Source organism: Pithys albifrons, chromosome 1 (genome assembly GCF_047495875.1).
Source record: "Pithys albifrons albifrons isolate INPA30051 chromosome 1, PitAlb_v1, whole genome shotgun sequence".
Classification (NCBI taxonomy): domain Eukaryota; kingdom Metazoa; phylum Chordata; class Aves; order Passeriformes; family Thamnophilidae; genus Pithys; species Pithys albifrons.
Window position 1 is genome coordinate 73,102,813 of NC_092458.1, and position 24,254 is coordinate 73,127,066.

At 35.5% G+C, this 24,254-nt stretch overlaps 1 protein-coding gene across 1 annotated transcript in view; it reads right to left on the reverse strand.

Annotated features, from left to right (window-relative positions):
• Positions 1-24,254, reverse strand: part of DYNC2H1 (dynein cytoplasmic 2 heavy chain 1) — a 158,351-nt gene that overhangs the window by 15,536 nt on the left and 118,561 nt on the right. The window contains exons 83-85 of the mRNA XM_071555104.1: positions 23,190-23,306; positions 14,576-14,785; positions 11,637-11,726 (exon numbers count right to left, since the gene is read on the reverse strand). Coding sequence (XP_071411205.1) covers positions 11,637-11,726; positions 14,576-14,785; positions 23,190-23,306 — 417 coding nt within the window. The remainder of the gene's footprint in view (positions 1-11,636; positions 11,727-14,575; positions 14,786-23,189; positions 23,307-24,254) is intronic.

Below are 24,254 nucleotides of genomic sequence, written 5' to 3' on the forward strand. Positions count from 1 at the left end.
CCTGAAAATCCTTTTATTATGAAATAAAATCAAAAATCTATCATACTCTTCTTTGTAACTGTTTGTTTCAAAAATTCATTATTTCAGTATTGCCTGAATCTTTCTTATTACAATTAAACTAGAAATTTAAGCTTGAACTATGATGGATTAGTTTAGCAAATTATGATTATAAATATAATAGCAATATTTATCAGCAATATCCAAAATGCCTGAAAAAGTTCCATTTGCTATAATGAAAGGATTTTATTTTCTTTCTTATTTTTTTTCTTACAAAACCGTATCTCTAAGTGTGGTCTCAGGTGTTTCAAATATTTCTTCATATATCTTAATATCCAAGCAACAACTATTCCATTTTTGGAGAGAAGCCTTCCTTATCATCTCTAATCCCAAAGCAAACTGAGCACCTCATTGAACAGTGGACAGAATAAGGCTGGCAGATTTTCACATTATCATTTATACAAACTCAGGATCACAGAACTTGTCTAAAATGAATCAAGTACTTTTCCTTCAGTTTTAATTCATTCCAAATGTATTTTCTTCTACTGTGTTTTTCTGTTGCTGTGGTCCCAAAAGAGAATTTATATTGAAAAAGCCCCCATATAAATCACTACAGAACTGATTTTATTTCTGCGTCTAGATGGAAAATTGTATTCAGTGTTATATGAATAGCTAGAAACCATGCATTACAATTCTGATTTTCCACTAGTTTTAGAGGGATTCAACCTTACGAGGGGAAAGAAGTGCAAGACTTTGGATAATTCTGAGAGCAAATGATGGTGCGTACCACTGATAGGGAAGTAAGTATTCAGTTAACCAGAGTTTAGATTGACCAGAGATCAAACAAGCAGTTCTGTTTTCCTGACAGTGCAGCAGCTGGTCCACAGGTGCACTCCAAAGTGCTGGCATTCAGTGGTAAACACCAGCAGGAGTGATCGTATTACAGGTCAAGGAAATGAAATAGAGGCATTTTTTTCAGGCATTGAGTCCGGAGGCAGTAATGTGCAGGTTCTAAGGAACGACTGGCATACAACAATTTGCACCTTTCTGGTAATTTTTTTTGTATGTGAAATTCTTGAGCCATTATTCTTGATGTACTTATCCTTTATTAAATAAACACATGTACTTCAGGTATACGATAAGGTGTCTGGCACATAGTATTTTTCAAATGCTAAATAACACAGTAATTTAATTTGTTTGGTTTAAAGTTCATGATTGATGTATGCCAAAATTATCTACTTTCAGATATTTTCTGTATGATCACCAAATATAGAATCCACTTAGAATCCAATACTTTATGCTTCATGCCTTCTAGCCTTTTCTTTCTCCACAACTACATTAATTATCAAGCACAACATTGCATTTGCAGTTACCTTACTTGGTAAGGAACTATAAGAGCTGGAACTATTCCTTGGTGGAACCAACTTCGCACCTCCACTGAGAAGTTGCAGGGGAGGGAAAACAGTGACACAGAATATTCTTTTGCAGAAAGCTGATTAGATTGCCTACCATAATACTGGGACAAAGTCAGGACTACATCAGACATAAATCCTTTGCAGAGCTCAGGAGCAGGGATGCTGAAATCTATATTGTGATGGTGCTGGTGTGACTAAACAGGGGAACAGAATACTCAATTTATTAGCCACTAGTAATAATGGGATGCACTGCAGTAATTTGTTTTATAGTACCAGCTTGAAGGCTATGTTACAATAAAGAGAACCAACAGAGAAATGCTTACGTTGCTATGGCTCATTTTCTCTGGTAACATCCCATGAGATACAGATTTTCCATTAAGCACCTCCCTCACAGTCCTTGTTCCTCTTCTGAAACAATGACCCCTTGAACAGCAGTCACCAGTATCTCTGTTTTATTTGTTTTTATTGTTTACTCGTAATTTATTTTTTGTTAACACCCTCTCTTAAGGCTGTCAAAACAGAAAAATCTCTCAGCCATACCTGCATCAGAGAGCTCTATTCTATTAGTAACTATTAAGGCTTAGCCTAATTCTCAGATACATATGCAATTTTTATCAAACATACTAAAGCAATCTAATCAGAAATTGCTTAACTCTGTGAGGTACATATCCCCAAATACCCCAAAGATATGACAATTAAAAGGCAAAGAAAGAAATCTATTTTTTTTACAAGAAAAAGGAGATCACAGAGTGGAAACAGTGGCTGATGCAACCCCACCTAAACAAAGGAACTGAATGATGGCATGGCCATGTCATCCTGGCACACCATGCTGGCTCACTCTAAAGCTACTTATGCTCCATTAAGCACAACACTGCAACACAGGATTACTGCTCAGACTATCAAATGGTTTGTTCAACAAAGCACAATTTTGTGTAGACTCAATGTAATTAAGGGGTTTTTTAATTGATGCAGTAAACTGATATGGATTCTTTTTTGGTCCTACACAGTAAAGCCAAGGCAGTTATTGTGAAGGTACTTTGAGTGCTGCATATCAGCTATGTGAAGCTCATAAAATCTTTCTTTAAACCAGAAAGGATGTCCTATTGCACTTGAGGGCTAAGAGAATGCCAAAGAGTATTAGCATGGCATGAAGCCTCATTCAAACCTGTTCTCAGGAAGTAAGCCAGAGAAACGTATGTTAGGGAGCAATTTAAGGAAAAAATATTGAACATTTTGATAAACAGCCCACTTTCTGATATTTTTATTTTTTTAAATAGATTTCTTTTCCATTATATAAATAATTTATTCATGAAGTTAAACATTTTTGCATCCAATCCAATCACAACTTGGAATAGGGCCAAATTCAACATCAGTTTACGTTTCTCAGGGCATTGTCTACTCCAGTTCTGTGTATCTCCAAAGTTGAGGTTCCACAAACCTCTGTGAGAAACCTAGGCAATGTCTTTTTTGACTCAAGAACTAAAACCTGGACAAGTGTTTCAGACGTGGCCTCAAAATTGCAGAAAAGGAAGAAATAACAACTCCCCTTAACCTTTATTAAGGTCATCATGAATTTTTCATTCCTACTGTATCCTGATATCTGGTTATACATATGTTTACCAAATTTGCAGCTAATAAGCAATGCAGTTTTAGTTTGATTATTCTAATAATTTCTTACTGTACCTTTTATTTGATGGATTCTTCTGTGGATATCCTCAAATCATCACTTTTTATTTTCTCAGCATGATAATAAAATACATTAATACACATAATGGCATAAATCTTTACCTTAGCTTCATAATCTACATATCTGAATAATGAACTATATTTGGTTTAGTTCTACATTATTTACTGCATTTTGCCTGCTATATGGCTAATTTCAGTTGATTAATATATTTTATGGGATCATGAAATAAATATTAGAAATAACATTGAAAAGGGTAATTATAGAGAACTTATAAGAAAATACATTTTATGTATAAGGAAAAGCATATACAACACTGTTCAACAGTACAAACCTGATGGGCATTTTCAAACTCAAGCTCTGATGTAGAGGACATTGCATCATAAGTCTCTTAGTTCAGGGTGACTATGTAAATTTCACAAGATAAAAACATCACTGACTGCAATGCGCTTTTACACATTCTCCTCCATGTAAGGGCACACATTCTAATTAAGTTGCTATTTATAGCACTCAGCTGAATACACTGGGAAACACATTATAGAGCAGGAGGGTATTTACCCTTTCTGCCTTTAAGCATCACTTACATGCCTAAAATAGGGATCTAAGCTTTCTATCACTCTTAACAACTCTTCTCCTTTTGACTTAAGGTTTGGTTTCTTTTTTCTTCAATTATATCCCTTGCTGAACATTTAGACACCAAAAGAACTCTACTAAGAAAAAAACAAACAGAACAAACAAAACCCCAAATCTGAATGCCTGTTTACTCCAGTTTTAAAAAACAGTCATGTCTGTTTACAGAGCTGTTGAGTGCACTTGTATTCCGTACTGATTACTTTATTTGACTGTAAATTCCCAAGAGTAAAATGATGCACACACAACAGATAAAAAAGGATTTAGTCACAAATTATTCTTATGAAGTTTTTCCTTCACATACTAAATTTGAGATGACAGCTCTGAGACTTTACAGGCTCTGAAATTTTAAATAATTTTTATATTTGCATAGGAAAACAATATTAAATTATGTTCTAATTTCAAATTCAATTATATGGCATTTCCTTCAAAGACAGAAAGGTAGGTCAATATGTAGCTACATTTCTGCCTTCTCTCAAAGAAATGCCCAAAAGATTGCTAATTGGGGATGATGCTTACTGGCGGAATGGCAATGTGTTGCTATTACAAAATGGGTTTATTTTTTTATTAGATATCAGCAAGTGCTATTTGAGAAATACTTACAGCATCTTACCATTGATGTTAACCAAGTAAAATCCCAAAACAAGAGATGAAATATTTTGCAAACTGTTACACTAAGCCAGTTCCCACCAAACCATCTTCAGTTTAAAACAGAAACATGATCACATCTACTTCTTAGGTACAAATATGTCTTTCTACTCTAAGCAATTTATTTATATGTATATAAGTATGACTATGAAATCACAATTATAAATTAAACAAGAAAGTATTTTGGATAGATGCTTATTGTTAGTAGACAAAATGTTTCAGTCAATATAGTGGTGATCAGAGGAGCAAGTTAGAGTAACCAAGGGCGAATCCTGTCAGACCAACCTAGTGGCCTTTTATGATGGAGTGACTACATTAGTGGGCAAGGGAAGGGCTACAGATATCATTTATATGGACTTCTCTAAGGCCTTTGACGTGATCCCCCACAATATTCTCTCTAAATTGGAGAGAGATGGATTTGATGGGAAACTGTTAGATGGCTAAGAAATTGGTTAGATGGTCACAGGGTAGTGGTCAAGGGCTCAGTCTCAATGGATATGAGTGACAAGTTGTGCCCCTCAGCGGTCTGCAATGGGACCAATGCTATTTAATATCCTCATTAATGACATAGACAAAGGGATTGAGTGCACCCTCAGCAAATTTGAGGATGACAGAAGCTGACTGGTGCAGTTGACACACCTAAAGGATGGGATGCTATCCAGAGGGACCTGGATAAGCTTCAGAAGAGAATACTTGGGAATCCCATGAGGTTTAATAAGACCAAGTGCAAGGTGTTGCATTTGGCAACCAATATCAATATAACCTGGGGGATGAAGGGATCGAGAGCAGCCCTGACAAGAAGGTCTTAGGAGTGGTGCTGGTGGATGAGAGGCTGGACATGAGCCATCAATATGGACTCACAGTCCAGAAAGCCAATTGTGTCCTGGGCTGCATCAAAAACAACATAGTCAGTAGGTTGAGGGAGGTGATTCTGCTCCTCTACTTTGCTCTGGTGAGACCCCACCTGAGTGCTGTGTCCAGCTATGATGTCCCCAATATAGGAATGACATTGACCTACTGGAGTGAGTCCAGAGGAAGGCTACCATGATGATTGTAGGGGTGGGGCACCTCTCCTACAAGGAAAGCTGAAAGAAATGTGACTGTTTAGCCTGGAAAAAAGGTAGCTTATGGGTGACCTAATTGTGGCCTTCCAGTACCTTAAGGGAACCTGAAAGAAAGACAGAGAGGAACTTTTTACAAGTGCATGTAGTGACAGGACAAGGGAGAATGACTTCAAACTGAAAGAGAATAGGCTTAGATTAGATGATAGGAAGAAATTCTTTACTTTGAGGGTGGGAAGGCACTGAAACAGGTTGCCTAGAGAAGCTGTGGATGCTCTATCCCTGGAAGTGTTCCAAGGTCAGGCTGAATGGGGCTTTGAGTAAGCTGGTCTAGTGGAAGGTGTTTGCCCATGGCAGGTGGTTGGAACTCAATGATCTTTAAGGTCCTTTCAAAGCAGATTGATGGAAGGTACCTACTAATTGGTGCATTAGCATGTGCTGCAGCCTTCTCATTTATTAATGGCTGGAATTTAAAATTACCCAAGTCTTTGACAGCATAACATAAGGACTCATTTTCATATGCAAATTATAATAACATCCTTTGGAACCATTTGTACTAAAATTAACCTTTTCTTTTGCTTCAGTTTTTGTCAGACAAGACTATCCATTTTACTCTGCTTTCTCATTTGCAGACAGCTTTGTCTGTGATAAATGAAAGAGATAGTGACAAGTTATTAGAAATGGAGCCATTTACACTTTTAATTTTGACACATTAAATATATAAGATTAATTAATATTTTATCATTGCATCTTTTCAGATTTCTTTCTGTACTGTGACAATGCATCTTGTAGCTTATAGAGAAAAATTAATGAATTATGTTTATTTAATATTTTAAATAAATTATATCAACTACAGCTTTAAATCTTACATAATATATAGTACAATTTTTGTAACTTACTGAGTATAAAAATACTATCTTACATCCATAGAAGAAATACAGAATACTAAATCTTGCCCTTTTAAATTTAAACTGATGTTAAGAAAAAAGATAATTTTCTTTAAAATAAGGTTAATTCCTCAGAGAGACAATGTCTGTAGAGACAATGACCTGAGTTCTTTTTTATGCAACACTTCTAAAAACCTTTTTTATGAGTAATTCTCTTCTGCAATAAAAATTTTATAAACAGAGTGCTGACCAAATGGTTAGTGGTATGATAGGGGATATTGCTCAAACTTCTGCTTACAAGGTAGTATTTCATCATTTAAAAAGAATAACCATTCTCAGAAAACATTCTTAGAATTCTGAGAGTTTAATCATCAAGAATTCAATTCCCTTGAAACAGGTTACTTTTCATAACAGTTAAGCCTTATGTTTATTGAAAAACCCTTAACTTGGGGGTGCCTCAATTTCATGGAGCACCTAGCCTTCATTGGGATTAAGCTTCAACAGCTAACAATGAAATCAAATGAAGTGCAGGTAGAGATACTTCCCCTTTTCCAATGCTGCTTTTAAAAAACTATTTTTTCCCGCATATGGCATACTGTTTTCCTAAAACTTGATATAATCCCTGCTAATTGACAACCAAAATTACTTCCATTTAAAGTAGCACAGTTTGCAGACTTAGTGTTAAAATCCACTTAGTTATTACTTAGATAAAAGGTCTTGAAAGATGTATCCTGGCTGATAAATTCTGAACAAAGTGAAATCATGCTGCAACATGATGACAGCTAAGGGAGTCAACTAAGGATCAGTTCCTTAGCAGATAATGTTAGACTGCAGTTGTATTTTTCTTTTGATATTTGTGACAGCTAAAGAGGAGAAGCCAATAAAAGTAAGAGAAAAATGCTAATTCTTCAGAATAGCGAGTAAATTTGAATTAAAATAATGGAATGGGTGGATTTAAAACACATTACTTCTATGAATTCTTGTGCTTTAGTATCGGAATACTCAATCTGAAGCATTCTGCACTGTACAGATACCTAGGTAACAGCTGTTCAAATAGAGAGTCATGAGAAGAACAATGACAAGGTGGAGAACAAGCCAACCCAATCCATCTGAATCCTAAAACCGTAAAAGACAAAGCATTAAGCTGTTGTCCTTGCTGCAAAATCTGCTAAGGCAATGTATTAGAAAAAAATGAAATGCTATGCAAAGTAAGTGTGATAACTTAAAAGAGGATAGGCCTTATTATGGAGTGCCCCAGTGGATGAATATGGGTATTGAGCATGACAGTACTGGGTCTGTACAAGACATAATATGGGAGTTCTTTACCTTGGTGAAAATTGAGAGGACTTGGCTCCCTTGACTTTCTAATAGGAGACTTTCTGCTTGTTATCAGTGAAAGAAAATGTACTATTTTTGCCTAGATTCCTGGGGTGTGAAGGAAAGATCTTGTGTTTCCTATTCCCAGAAGGTTTTCCAGTGTCTTCAGCAGGCAATTTCCAAGAGTTCGAATCTCATATATCTTGGGTCTCCTACATATCTTTCTGGGGACCTAATTGTTGAAACAGACTAATAATAAGGGTTTCAAAACAGAAACAAAGTCATTCTTCCTCAAATACTAAAAGAGCAATAAAATAGCAAAAATCTTTTACCAGAGGATCAAACTGGTATTGAAATTAATTATTATTACCCTAAATTTCACCCAGCATGGGAGGGGACAAGAGAATAGCATCCAGAGAGATAAGCACAAGACTCTAGCAGAAGTATGAAATATAACTTTTTTATATACTAGGAGTGTTTATAGATAAATGCACCTTTTCAACAAAACCTTTCATAAATTAAGCAAAAAACTCCTTCAGTATTCATAAATATTTCCTTGGTCAGAACTCTGAACGTGGTGTTTATGATTCTCAGGTCAAACAGTGTTCATTTTCAATGTACACTGTAAGCCTTTTAGCAGCTCTCCAACCGAACAGTCATTCAAAGGAAGAATTGCTTTTGCAGATGACATAAAACCAGCTTAGTTCAAAAGAATTAAATAAACGTTTCAATTTAAAATAGAAGGTAATTTTGGAATAAAAGGGGTTTGAGTTTGCTGGTTGGGGTTTCTTTTAAGGAGCATTTCAACTCTATATTTAGGTCTTGTGGAAACTAATATTAATTTCCAATTTGTTGACCTGAAACATTTTTTCAAGGTTGATATTCATCTGACATTTGCCTAGGCTGCTGGTTTGGCTCTTACTAGCTGTAGTCCAGGATCTCACCTTTCTCTCCTATTGGTATCCATAGTCATGAGAAGACACTTATCTACAGAGTAGAATGCACTTAATAGCATTATAAGCTGACATGTATCATTCCTGAGCTATAACCATGAACCAAGAGAGAGGGAAACCACAGGACACAGTTAAGATGCCATCATGAGGAAACTGGCAGTACAAGGACCAAGACTGAAAACCAATACAATGATCTATGATTATTCATACATTTCATATCTTAATGTTGATAGCAAACATATCACTGTAGACAGACACGTGGAAACATGATATTGTATATTTCAAAGTCAGCATTGCTAATCAAAAGTATTCAGAACTCTGTCTTAGAAGAATTTTTAATACACATTTCTTGTTTCAATGAAAAGCACAAGTTAACAACCAAGTATCAGAACTTCCATGTGGGAAGAAATAATCTACTTCCATGAGTTCAATCACCACAACACAATACACAGCAACACATATCTCTACTGCATTTTGCACATACAGATTTCTTTACACTTTCAGTAGGCAGGTTTTTTTATTTTGCTTTTTAATGAGTAAATTCAAACCTGAGAAATGCAACACCTGTTATTTTTCTCTCTGTTGTATGATGCTCCCAGAACATCTCTACACTTCTATAAATTCTGCTGTAAATACTTTACCATCTGGTGTATATTTCGTGTTCCTCCCCATTCCCATTAAATGCTTGTAACAAAACAGTTGCTTTTATTATTTTGTGCACTGGCAGCAAACCTCTTGACAAGGCAGCCTTTAACTAATAACCTAGGCAGAGACTTACTGCATCCTTACTAAAAGTAATCCTTCAGTACAACTTTGATGCTTCAATGCCTATTTCCTTTTACAAAATACCTAAATCAAACCTGTCTAAAACAGTGAAAGTATAAGTCAGCATCTTAGAGTCAATGAAACAGAGATAGTAAGAGTAACTATAAAAAAAATATGATGGAGTTGGTCATATAAATCTAAACCAATCCAAAATACGGCATTTATTGCAATATAAATCTGAGGATAATTTTCAGAGTTATGAGAATATCTCTATTGAAGCTTTTAGAAAATTTATGAATACTAAACCTACAATTAAATAATGATAAATTACATTTATAAAATCAATAATGAAAAGCCACCAAAAATAAGTTAATTAAAAATGATCAAGAGTAATCAGAATCTTCGTGTAAAATGCAGAACTATGAATTTTTTCCATTTAAGGAAAAAGATGATTCAACTGAAATGAAGAATTAGAAATAATCAACACTATTCTACTTATATACGTGAAAAATATAGAAATCCTATTTTAGATGTGATTTGACTAGAAGCTTGAGATGGAAACAGACTAGTAATTTATTATTATTAAGAAATGCTTCAAACAGAACCATATTACTGATTTGACATTAAGAAAGATAAAATGAAATAACTAGTGACTATTGTCAAAACCAAAAAATTGAATGTAATTTACTGCTTTTGGATCCAGTTGTGTATCTAAAGTATCTACTGTAAAGCTCTGCCTTAATAATCTTTCCCTCTCTTACAATAAATAACTGTTTAAAATTGTAAATGATTTTTTCATAACTTCCATAAAAATGAATAAGCCAAAAGTACCACTTTGTCAGCAGTTTGAACAATGAGAAATGAAGATTTTTATCATGGTAATAAAACAGCATATTTGTCAATAGTTGACTGGAGTAATATGTGAAAATAAAAACTTTTTGAACATGTGTGGGCTGAAAAATCATTTATTATTAATAACACTAATTTCATCCTGTTAGAATGTGTCACATTATCTCCACTTTGTATGGGAGGTGCACTGCCCACAGAAGCTTGAACTGTAATATCAGACTTCAATTAAAAAAAAGATCATATAAGGAAGGAAAATTGCATGCAGCTTGATCACAACCAAATGAAAGTACAAGTTGAAAACTGCAAGATACCCTTGAAGCTTATGAACACACTGAGTCACTCGCAAATGGTACTTTTTAATACTAAAGACTGTAATACTTAGTGAAAAGACAGATGGCACTAAGTTCATCTCTAATTACATGACCAAATAACATCTGAATGTGCGTTATCACTTGTTGCTGTACATATTTACACATTTTTTGTTTATACTTTAAGCCTTTTTTGACAGAAAGGAACTAAGAAAAACGAAGCATTAGCCAAAATTGTTTGCATAACAATAATCTTATTAATATTTTGAAAACATTCATTTGGTAATTTCTTTTAAAAAGTAATGCCTAGAATTCCTGTGCCCTTCAAATCTTCCTTCTGAATCTGACAGTCAACACTAATGTAGACAGAAACCTTGGTATCCCATGGGACAAGACTGTGTTAATCAAGGTCAAAATCATAAGCTTTCTGTTTATTGCCTGGAGGTAATCAAGATCTGTCCTTCCTAAAGGAATCTTCCTCTCTGGAAGGTTCTCACAGTTTTCTCTCTATGTATGCAACATGATGAAATTTGTTTCCTTAAATACTAAATAATTTATATGAATGACATTTTTATTTGTCTGCCTGTTATTTTAAATACACCACTTCTGTCAATTAAAGTATACATAGATTTACCTTAACTAAAAATCCTCTTCACTGTCAGACTGTAAATTGACAGAGCTGTTGTCAGACTGCACCACCTATTCTTCCCCCTTGTAAACCTGGAGAATGCAGATGCTTTCACTATTTGCTTTAAAGACTACTCGTCTATGAATTTCTACATTACCTCTATTAGAAATGCTTCATTTATGCCTTGATAGGCATCACTTTACCAAATTAAAGACTGTGTCATGACATAGATGTAAAGTTTCATCTCAGTAAACAAATCTTCTTTCCCCCAGTTCATCATAAAGACTAGTGACTAAAATCTAAGGTGCAAATCTATTGTGAAGTAAATAACAATATTACTCCATTACCAGTTATTTTTAAATTTTTACATGCCTTTTCACACAACTAAAATTCTCTGGGACTTGTGTTTGTAAAGGTCTACTCTACAGTAATTTGCATAATATACTGTGTTACTGAACACCAGTATACTGAGGTAAATGACTCTAAAAAATTACCTGTATAGCCAGTGCTCGAGCTACAAGACTTCTAAGATATTGTAAAGGATCTTCTGGACCTTCCCACTTGCTTTGCCATGCAACAGGACACTGAAATAAAAATATATTTACTGGAAGTATCTATTTCAAAGCCATTAAATTTTAAACTAGCAATTTTAATAAAATTAAATAATCCAGTGGTCAAATATATCTACAAAGAGAAAAGGAAATAGAAGTAATACAATGACCAAAGCATACAGCCACTAATAGAAAGCTCTTATTTCTGCTAATTCTTTGTGTAGCCCACAGAGATACAATGCTGAAGGGGAACTTTCACAAAACTCTACTATCCAATAAGGAAACATCAGGTGGCTCCATGCACACTTTATAAAGTCAGTTCTAAGCTGATTATTTCTTGAAAAGCCAGTTTCCCACACCTTTGCTGCTACCTCCTCAGACCTGAACATGCAGTTGTGTGGCTACGTGGTGAAGAGAATGTGGTAAAATTCCTCTGCATGATTATTTTCTCATTACTTTACAGTTTTTGTAGAGCAAAACCTGACAATAAAATCCTGCAAGACCTCCACATAAAAATTTCTCATTGTCTTCAAAAAGAAAGGCTTAAAAGGTCTTCTGTTTGATTTCCTCCTTATAAAACAAAGGTATAAACATTAATTTTACCTACTCCACAGAAATCTGTAAAGCATGCTGAAAGTGAGCAAGATTCTTCTACTTATGAGAAAGAGAATTGCTGTAAATCATTACCTGTAGAATATTGCACAATACTGAAGATGCTGAACAGAATAAACAGTTTATCCTGTTTAATATTTACAGCTGCATTTTTCAGGAGGTTCACATTCTAATTGCATATGTACTGAAAAGATTTTCCAAATCTGATCACAGAAGTTTGTAAGAAAATGTATCTTTCAAGGTAAATACTCCATGTGTACCTTTTATAGATAAAAATCCGAACAAAACTAGATCTGGGGATGCTAAGAATGAATTGAACAAACTAGAACACATACAAGACAACTAATAAAGCACAGTTAACTTTACGGTTTTTTCGTAATTATGATTTTTTGAAACTTTTTTTATAATTTGAACTTTTATAATATTAACCTTGCAGTTTTGCAGACTCTTTTGACAGATACAAGCAGCTCACCGATCTATCATTTAGAAGGCATTCACCTAATGTTGCTAATATATCACTCTAATTTACTCTGAGAATAAAGAAATAGCCAATTGTTATTATGTAAGCATATTTCAGATGTATACTGTGCTCATTTTGGCTGAGGTAGAGTTAATTTTCTTCATGGTGGCTTGTATGGGACTAATATACCAATTTTACACAAATAAAGCACATTCCTGAAAGCTTTAGAAGTCATACATTTCTTGAATTTTACATTTCTGTTTATAATCCAACAGTTTCTTCAGGTGTTATAATCTTAAAAGAATTACAATCTTGGCACTTTTAAAATAGAAGTTTTTAAAAATATACTTTTGTTACATAATGCATGGTAATACTAAACTAAACAAGAATAGTGTATAGAAGATCAAATCATTTTAGGATGATAAATACAGTGAGGTTTAGCCGACTTGAGGCTCAGCTGCTATGCCACAATGTGGCATTGGCCTCTCTGGAAGGCTGCTGAAAAGACTGCTATATGGTCACAATGCAATAAAGTGATCTGTGTCAAGGTAAGAGGGTAAGTAAGCAGATGCAATGACAGAAACATTTCAGTGACTAGATCAAGAAGCACTGAACTGATATTTGTGAGAGGTAAAAATGCATTGAATTTTTAAGTACACTTTTGTGACAGTGATCAGCTTCATAGCTCCTGCTGCTTCCAATTTAGAGTGCAGCTTAAGCACACAAGCAAGCCATGCTCTCTTGCTCAGTAACAAGAAATATAACTGCAGGTACTAAAGAATAACCATTATATGTATCATTTGTATTCACTATGACTTGTACTTGGTACTGGTTTCTACCACACAGTCAAAACGTATAGATAGGAAATGAGATCAATAATATGAAAATGTTGGTTTCTCTAACTGTACTGCAGGTTTTGAATCTAAATAGACAACAAATTGAATTATTGCTGCTAGAAATTTCATAGATCCATAAATGTATAACAACCTTTTTAACAGTACTTGTTCTTTATACGAAGATAAACAAGATCCTAATAGGAATTATCATTGACTGCAGAACCAATCTCCATATCTATTCATTAGCATCAGCAGAATTTATCAATTATTGCAGGTGAAACAAAATCAGAGCTTTACATCACATCAATGTTTGACTATCTTTGCAGCCCAATTATCTAGCTATTAATGACAGAGCATGTAAATTTGCAGTCACTAATTGTACCAGTTTATAAATATGCCCAGTTTGGTGACAAAACCATGGAGAAAGTATATGTATAAATTCTGATTGCTTTTCTCATATATCAAGCATGTAAGGTGAAATGATAGGCTGGTATGATAGGCACAGCTTGTCTGGTGTGACATGGCAATACTCCACACTGAATAAACACAGGGAGCAAACTGTGATTACAACTTAAATTTTAAGAAAATGTAAAAACTCACTGAAGGGACTGATTTACATATTCTACAGGCTAATATGTTCCACTTATCTAACATGACTGGGTATTTGAAAACAAAATAGTATTCCACAACTTCTAACCTTATTGGAATTATCTTTAAGAGAAAACTTGATGAAAATGAAAATATACTCAGAAGCTTCTGCAAGTAATTGAAGCAACATTTTCTGAAATATTTTCCAGAAAAATCCTAATGCAGTTTAAGAGTTACTATCAATTAAAGGACTCAGTTTTAGAGTCTTTATCAATAAAAGAACTTAGAACAAATGATGACATCAAAATGTGTATCGGAATTTTTTCGGTTTCCTTGGTTTTTTTTCACTGCCTATTATAATGTATATTCATTACAACATTACTTACCTTCTGGTTTAACAGAGCACTTGCTAGTCTTTGTACTTCAGAACTCAGTAATGAGGCACCTCTGATGACCTTACTTAAAGAAGCAAGTGACTGATGGACACTTTGCACAAGGCGAATGGCATTGAATTGTTCCAGAGTAATGAATGATAAGATTGGAGATCCTTGTTGTTCCACAGGAGGGGACACCTTCTGATGGATCAGGTTAGAATTCTAAAATGGAACATGTGATATCCAGTTAACAAATTCAGCGACACTATGGTGTTATACAATATATGATTTTTTTAATTTGTATTACTTCATATGACCTTGTTAGCTTTGAAGTAATACTGGTATCATCCCTTTTCTGACACTAGAATAAAAATAGTGATACTTCTAGCAGTGTCTGTGAAATGTTCAGTAAAGGCACCACTCTTCTGAGAGAACTATGTCTACCCAGTTACTTCAAAAGTATGTGAATTTCTGAAAAATCTTCACTTAGCTTTTAGTATTTGTGTTAATATGTCAATATAAAAAGCAATGGTGTGTTCAGCATAACCAGATTGTACTGGGTACTACAGATTATGCTGCTAGATGTAGTTCTTGCTTTGGTAAGACTAGTTCAATGTGGAAGCAAATTAAATGGAATAATAAATAAGAATAATTAAGTACAATATTATGTGTAAATATTGAGCAACAGTCTCTGAGAGGTACTGCTGCTCTTACACTGCCATTTTGACTACTTACTTCCCTTCCATTAGAGCCACTGAAAATCCAAATTTATTCAATAAGAGAAGGTATAATTTTGCATATCCCAATTCATATACAGCTTATTACACAAATATATTTAAGCATGTGTTCAGAAACTGCCAACCTAACATGTGACAAGAAACTGCAATGAATTCCAGCTACAGAATTAAAAACTAAACTTTATTGGAAAATTCTACATGGCACAAATGCAAAAAGAAAGTCCTAGCCTTTAAGGAACAAAATTTTTGCTATTTCAATTTGTAGTAATTTATTAAAGATAAAATCAGAGTTAACTTTCTCTGAAATAGCTCTTCTTAAAATAACAAGTAGTTCTGACTATTTTTCAGATTAAATAAACTTTAAATTGCCACATGGCATCCTGCTTTCCAGAACATACAAGGTATCCACCTCTATTATCTTTCCCAGGTGCTCTACATTTGTCAGAAATTCCATATTTTCATTTCAAGCTCCTACTACACTAAACTCACAAGGTAAAATATGAGAAAAGGTAAGTGAAAGTGCGATACTTTCATTTATGACTGACAGAGAAATGTTATATTGTTAAAAAGGTATACAACAAAGTTACTTACTGTTCAAACTATAAGAAGCATGCAGAATTTAGAATTATGCTTTGCAATTTTCTTTGCATGCATTCTAATATGACAGTACCAGTTACACTGCACTTTTTCTGAGACCATAGTTTGCTAAGTAAATGTAAATTGTAAAGTAAAACTAGCATTAAGTAGTTGAAAATTTCTTATCGAGGTATTTATTTGCACAAAATAAGGAAAAAGACATTGTAACTTGCAGGCTTTGATTAATCTTTCACATATACTCTCTTTATTCCCTGACATCTGATGCCATCAGATCTCAGAAGCTAAGCAGGGTCAGCCCTGGATTAGTACTTGGATGGGAGATCTCCTGGGAAATGCCGGGTGCTGTAGGTTCTAGTCCTGAGGACTTCCCTGTCACTGTCCAAGCTTGCTCGGCCGTGGCAGATGGACCTCAGGACTTAAACGGTGTGGCCAGTTCTGCAGACACTGTGCCTCACCTAAAAAATCCACTGTGCAGGCTGGAAGTACACACCCACGTGGGGAGAGCCCTGCCCAAATCTTTGTTCGTGAAGATGAGCCACACACACAGACACTCTCTCTTAATTCAGAAAAAAATTACTGAAAGAAAATGCCTCTAAATTCCTCAATTGTCCTTTATATAACAGTCTGCTATGAACTGCATATTCATTTCATCACTCTTTCTAATGCTTTCCCCTGAGAATTTGATAAAACAACCCATCAGTCAATTTTATAGGAAAACGAAACATGAATACCAATATCAGCTTATACATTTAATGTCCTATCACATTCCCTTAAAATCCATTATGTACGTAACTCACATCAGCCTTTAAAATATTCTCATGATCTGCTTGGGAATTAAGATGAGGAACTGCTGAAGTACTGAGTGCTTTTCCTATTCATAAGAAACTGAAGATAGATTCTAATCTTTAATATTAAATACCATATTATGCAACTAACATTACATCAGTTGTATTTTGAGATTTTAATCATTTTCCCTCTTTCAGTTCTGTATGTGTGGCTTTCTTAGTACAATATGACTTCATATATCAACTAAGCTGTTCCAGAGCCTTACTTTGTTACCTCCTTAAACTCAAGCTTTTTCAAACTTCAGTATTTTCTGAAAATTTCCCCCTCAGAAATGTAACAAATATAATGAAAATAAACACATATACCTCCACTAGTTCTGCATTTGATTCAAAACTCAATTTTGGTGGTGGTGGTGGTGGGTTTTAGAAAACTCCACCAATCTTTTGATGTACCTATTCTGCTTCCTCCTTCAAGTCTCTCAGCCTATTCTTTTAGATTTTGGGCTCTCAGTGTTTTTTACACCAACTTTTTATTTTTGAAAATACAGAAAAGGATGACCCTATATTTCTGTTTCACTGATTTTCCTTTGTGCAAAAAAAATTGTTCTTCTGTTAAAGCTCAGGTACCTAACGAGGTACCATGATGTGATTCTTGGGACTGTCCCATACAGGGACAGGAGTTGGACTCTGATGATGTGAGTAATTCCAATTCATGATATTTTCTATGCATCCATTATGGTTTCATTAAAAGAGCAAAAACTCAATAATTTTCCAAACTCTGCTGCAATTTTCTTGCAGCATTATGCAACTTTATGAAAATAATTAGGTACAATTTACAAACACAACAAAAGACACAGAACACATGACAGATTATGATCATACATTCGGCAAAAAAACTTGAAGCAGTTGCTGCCAAATTTTTATCATGTGTGGGCCTCCCTTCATGGAGCTGCTGTTTCTCTGGAATGAGGCAAAAATGTAACCACCTTACAACAAAAATACGCCACTGATTTCTCTCTCTCTTTCTCCTCCTGACAGAGAGCCATTTGGACATGATGTTACACACAATCCCACTGAGTCCTGATATATTTGTACTTCTCTGACAACTATTATATGATGGGCAATGCCTGAGTTCCACTGGACAGTGATTTCCAGCTGATCCCATTATGTGACAATGAGTGTTTAGGTGAGTGCTCACTTACATAGACCCTAATCTACATTCTGCCATGGCAGAAGGTTATGTGGGAAAACAATGGACTCCAGGACAGAGACTGGTTGAATTAACTCTGATGTCCTAGCTGTTGACAACAGCCTGTAAGTTGGCCACCCTTCCACAATAGGAAGGGTTTTTAAAATGTGTATAACATTTGACAACTTATTCAGTAAAGACTTCATTTTATAGAGTAACAAGTCTTTCATGCAAGCTTATACTGAGCATCTGAGTCTGTGGGTTTTTTTAACTTAATGGCAGGTTCATGAGAGTTTAATTAATTTGATTAGTCTTAAGGTGTTATTAAATCATGCTGAAAAAGACTGCAGAAGCAGTTTTCAGGCAGTATTCATTACAAGGGTGTTTTCAAATGGCAAGAATTAAAATGTATATTTTCCATTGAAGCTAATATAGATTGAAAATGTCAAGACATTCTGTATTAGTTCAGAAGTGCTAAATAAAAAGTGAATTTTGCTTGTGGAATTTCAACATAGGATCACACTGATTTGAAGTAGACTTTACGTATCTATTTAATTTCCAAGTTATAACTGCTATTTTTGCTATTTGGTGACAAAGATTGTGATAGCTCTGAAAAGGACTCTTATCCACAGAACCACACAAAAAACGAGGTTGGTGGGAACCTCTGGATACTGCCCAGTGTTCAAAGCTATAGCAGATTGCCCAGACTTGTACCCAATTAGGTTTTTGTTCAGTCTAGAGGAGATTGAGGGGAGACCTCATTGTGGTCTTCATCTTCCTCATGAGGGAAAGTGAAGGGGCAGGCACTGATTTCTTCTCTCTCTTGACCAGTGACTGGACTCAAGGAAATGGCACAAAGCTGAGTCAGGAGAGGTTTAGGTTAGGTATCAGGAAACAGTTTTTCACCCCGAGGGTGGTATAGCACTAGAACAGGCTCCCCAGAGAAGTGGTCACATCACCAAGACTGACAGAGTTCAGGAAGTGTTTGGACAATGCTCTCAGGCTCATAGTGTGATTCTTGCCATGTCCTGTGCAGGGTCAGGAGTTGAATTCAATGATTCTGGTGGGTCCCTTTCAACTCTGCATATTCTGTGATTCTATAATTTATTATCAGTAAGAATGGAGATTTCACAGCCTCTCTGGGCAACCTATTTCAGTGTTTGACTATCCTTACAGTAAAAAAAAAAAGGCATTTCCTGTATTTCAATTTGTGTCCATGGCCTCTTGTCCTGTCATGGGGCAAAACTTTACTCCTTTCTCATCAGCCAGTACACACTAAACACTAAGATTCCCCCTGAGGCTTCTCTTCCCTAGACTGAATAGTTTACATGGACACACTTTAGATTGTCCCCCTTCAGCTCTGTTTTGCTGATTATGATGTCTACAGATCTAATTTTGCCAGCCAACTTGGTCAGCCACTTCCTCATATAATTTTTGGTCATACTCTCCCTACCTTGCTACTTCTATTTCAAAAATCTCACCAATAAGGCCAGTCTTTTGGACCCCCTTAGTCAGGTGAAACCTTTCTCTTTCTGGCATGTTATCATCAATCCTTAAAGTGTCCTAACACCAAACCCCTGTTGCTGACACTACCTTTGTGACCACTTTTAGGATTTGCCCACTCTTTCTCACATCCTCCACCTCCAATGTAGGGATCAAGAATAAATATTTAGGGCCCCCTGTCCTTAACTACCTTCCCCAGATCCATGTAGCCATCCCTTCATTTGCTCCACACAAAGCATCAATGAGGCATAGTCTGAGGGCCACACAAGCCTCAGCAGTCCTTCCACAATGTCCCAGATCTGAGTCTCTGAAAAGCAGCAAAACTTCCTAGACAATAGATGCGGTCAGAAAGTGGCAGCAATCCTTCTCCTGACTGCAGAGAGTTGCTCACTACTATTCCTTACCACTTCCTCCTCATGCTTCTGTGAGCAGTTTTATTTGGCCTGGGAGTTTCATTGATAGTGTACAGATAAAAATATGTCTGCAGTTAAAGATTATGATCAACCATTCCAGTGTACATTCTACAGGACATGCCTAAGTCAAGTGGAAAAATTTTATTGCTTCAGAATTATCAGCACAGAGAAGTACAACAATTTTCAAAGTATTTGTAAGATAATCCTTTTTGAATTAAGCCTTGATTTACATACTCAGTATGGGAATAAAAATGTTTAAAAACATACTTAATCTTTGTCTATATATTAACAAGCTTCTGAGCAGTTTTTTGCCTCTGGATTAAAAAGTAGCTGATTTTAAAAAGAGCTTTGAACCTATAAATAGATTAGCTAAATTCAATTAAGACCCATACGGGATACCTCCTGAGTTTCAATAGCCTGGAACAGTTATTTGACCGTTATTTCCAACTACTCTTGGTGATAAGTACATTTGACAGGTAGAAACGGGTATTTCCTTCTTGTAAATAAAATTGAAAGTATTGTTAACACATCCCATCTGCTTGTCCTATATTACTATCTGTATCCAATAGATAAAAATTATTATGATATTATTATCATCATCATCATCATCATTATTATCATTATTAGTAGTTCTATTACTATACCTCATGAAGCCAAAAGGCAAGGTCCTGCACCTGAGTCAGGGTAATCCCCAGTTACAACACAGGCTTGGGGGAAAGAATTAGGAGCCACTTTACTCCACTCTCATGAGACCTTGCCTGCAATGTGGCATCCATCTCTTGAGTCTTCAGCAGAAGAAAGACATGGACCTGTTAGAGCTAAATTCAAATGCTTCCAAAATTGAAGGGAAACATTTTTTTCTACAGACTTCTGAATGAGTTTTTGTGATTCTATTTCTTCATACCTGGGAAATAAGTTTAGTTCATGCCCTGTGCCCATTCATGCATAAATAAAATAATTTAGAGTTGGTAACTTAAGCAGTAATTCAACTATTTTCTTCATTAAAATTTCCAGATCTTTAAAACTTATGAAAACAAACACGATCCCTTCATTGAGCAATCAATGTATAATGAGAAGGTAGAAATTTAAGCAATGTCTGTGGAATTATTAAAGTTGCCTAGACCTTTTCAAAGCTTAAAGCAATTACTAGCTGAACAGATTGTGAAAACTAATTTTGATAAAGGACATTATTATTTAAATGTTTTTTAAACACTCAAGAAACTGTTCCCTCTACAAAAACCTACACAAGGTCAGAAGCCAGCCTATTCTTAAAGAGATCTTCAAAAGATTCATTTCTTTATCTGTTAATAGCATAAAAATTTTTGAAAATCAATTAAACTTCAAGATAATACAGAATCATGGAATGTTTGGATTGAAAGGGACCTTAAAGATCATCAAGTTCCAACCACCCTGCCATAGGCAGGGACATTTCCATAGACCAAGTTGCTCAAAGCCCCATTCATCCTGACCTTGAACACTTCCAGGGATGGAGCATCCACAACTGCTGTGGGCAACCTCTGCCAGAGTCTCACCACCCTCCCAGGAAAGAATTTCTTCTTAGCATCCAATCTAAACCCACTCTTTTTCAGTTTCAAGCCACTCCCCCTTGTCCTGTTCACTACATGTCCTTGTAAAACATCCCTCTCCAGCTCTAACTTGGAAGGTACTGTAAGGTCTCCCCAAAGCCTTCTCTTCTCCAAGCTAACAATCCCAACTCTCTCAGGCTGTCTTCACAGGAAAAGAGCTTAGGAAACAATCTATGTAATTTTTGTACCCAATGATTCTGTGAAAAAACTAAACTGCTCTTGCTAGGTATAGGTCATGCTAACTAGGTCTTACACTTACTGTGCAAGGCTCCAGTACTGGCCCGCTGGACATTTTATCACTTTATTAGGGGAGCTTGTTGTTTGAAGTGGCATTCAGCACCAGGTATCTCATGTTACAATGTGAAGCTGCAGCAGTGGATAATAGCAAAGGTCTTGAAAGTATGGGCACAGGTTAAAAAGAGGCCCAAGAACTATGAACAACAAACTGATGGTCACATACTTGCCATTGCAAAATTAAGGAAAGAGTACTATGGCTTTTAGACATGAAGCAATTATGCAACAAATAAAAACAGCCAACTGACACGATAGTTACCTGCTATTGCCTGAAAAATAACCCCATGCAAGTATTACCCAGACTGTTGGCCAGGAACTGAGGTTAAGGGCTAAAAAATCATATGCAAAGAGATCTCAGATTTGAGGGCAATGGTAGAGGTTAAAGAAGAAGCCCACATCAAGGGTCCAGTTTCCCTTGTCAAAGAGTTCTCAGGCAATCTTATGTGTACATGAGTAAGACTATCAAGGACCAGACACCAGCACCAACTATGTGGCTTCAGCTTCATGGTACTGCATACTCACAGCTAACTTATGGCCCAAGTTTCAAAGAATAAGTACTTTGAATTTGTAGTGCTAATGATTCACAATTAGAAAGAACTATCCATTAGTAATGTGTGCTGTTAATGAGTATTAATGTAGTGCAGATTTGTTTTGCTGTTTAAAACTGGCCTTATTTATCAGTTTCCCAAACACTACAATCAAAATCTCTAAGTTTCTCATTGTTTATATATAAGTATATGCAACAGTTTCATCTGAGCTGTGGCAAGGAAGATTTGCAGGCCTAAAGGTAGGTTTAACTCTAGTCACTAAAAAAAAAGTGTCACATTGAAATATACTGCCTTTCCTTAACAGGATCACACATCTGATTAACAGCAGTCCATGCTCAGAGGCCACAGATTTCAACAAGAAGTTATTTAGGAGCAAAAGACTATTTTTACAAAACCATGACGCACCATACATTTTATTGAGGTATGTCACAATGTAGTGGTAAATTCTAACGTGCACATCATGCCACGTCCTTTTATGTGGTTATTTGAGTAAGGGAAAGGTTTTTCTTTTTACAGTGGTGTTGCGTACAAGACAGTTTTAGGCTATGATGTCTGCAATCTCTGTGGAAGGGATTTCAATGAACCTCAGTTTAAAGCTAACATCATATTTCATGTCTGTAGAGGAAAAGTTTAATTTATACTTAAAATCATTAAATGTTGTCTTGTGAATATTACAGAAATGAAAATAAAATATAAAATACATTAGTATTTTTCTTGGAAACACATACAAGATGTTAGTCTCATGTCTTAAGGGTGGTCTCACCTCCATATGGAAGAAAACGTGATAGCCTGTTATACCATGTAAAGACCTCACAGCTAATTACATATACCTAACATTGTATGTTCCAGCACAAATGCATTTAGTTTACTTTTATACTTCTTGTGTTTCAATACTTACGAAAATTCCTTAGACTTTATTTTTTATGTAGCTACCATGAGAAAAAAAAGTTGTTTCAAATCAGGTACATTCCTACCTGATTAAGTTTCTTCCATAGGTTGAGAACAGGAGAAAGTTCTGTAGACCATATTTCTCTGTCAAATTTGCAGCCAGCAGTTACTGACCTGCTCAGGATCCGAAGCTGTGAAATTACCTGAGTGATGAAAATACAAATACAGCCTTGAAGAAGGATAAACAAACTTCTTTTAGTAGAAAAATGTGGTACAATAGCTAATATAGCTAAATTTTGTTATTTTTCACAGTGTATTTTTTGTAAGACATGTTAGAAAACAACTTATTAATTCTCTTCTCTCTCACTTGACAATAAAAATTAAGCTTGATAGTAAAAAATTTATTATTCAGAAGGACTGGACAATTGTTGACTGGACACAGAATGAGGGAGAAGGTCAAATAGTTTCTGCTAGGTTTTGACTTATTTTCTATTCTTGAAAGATGTGCAATGATGAAATGTTTTCTTTTTCACTTTTTTATTTATCAGTTTTGATAGGGACTATGAAGCACTACAAAATGATAGTACACCATCCACTGTTTTAACTTCTATAATAAGCACTGGTCATGAGACTGTGGACTTGAAAATCCTGAGAGAAGACAGTAAGGCCAGGAGTAGAATCACAACCCAACCTCTGAAAAAAAGTTTTTAGCTTACTTAGAGATCTTTTTAAGAGGACCCAGCTGGCAACTGTTCTGGAGGGCAGAGGGCTGGGAGACCTGGCTAATCTTCAAGAAAAATTTCCTCAAAGCACAAGTACAGTCCTTTCTGATGCACAGGGAATGAACATGATAAGCAAGTCAAAGAACAATCATGGCATAAGATCAACATGAATGTAAAGGAAGTTACTGATCTCAAATCATAGAATACCCTGAGTTGGAAGGAATCTACAGGTATCATTAAAGTCCAGCTACTGACCCTGCACAGGACAGTCCCAGAATCACACAGTGTGCTTGAGAATTCTGTCCAAACATTTCTTGAACTCTCTCAGGCTTGTGCTGTGATGGCTCCTCTGGAGAGCCTGCTCCTGCACCCAATCACACTTTGTGTGAAGAACCCTTTCCTAATATCCCGCCTGAACCTCCCCTGACT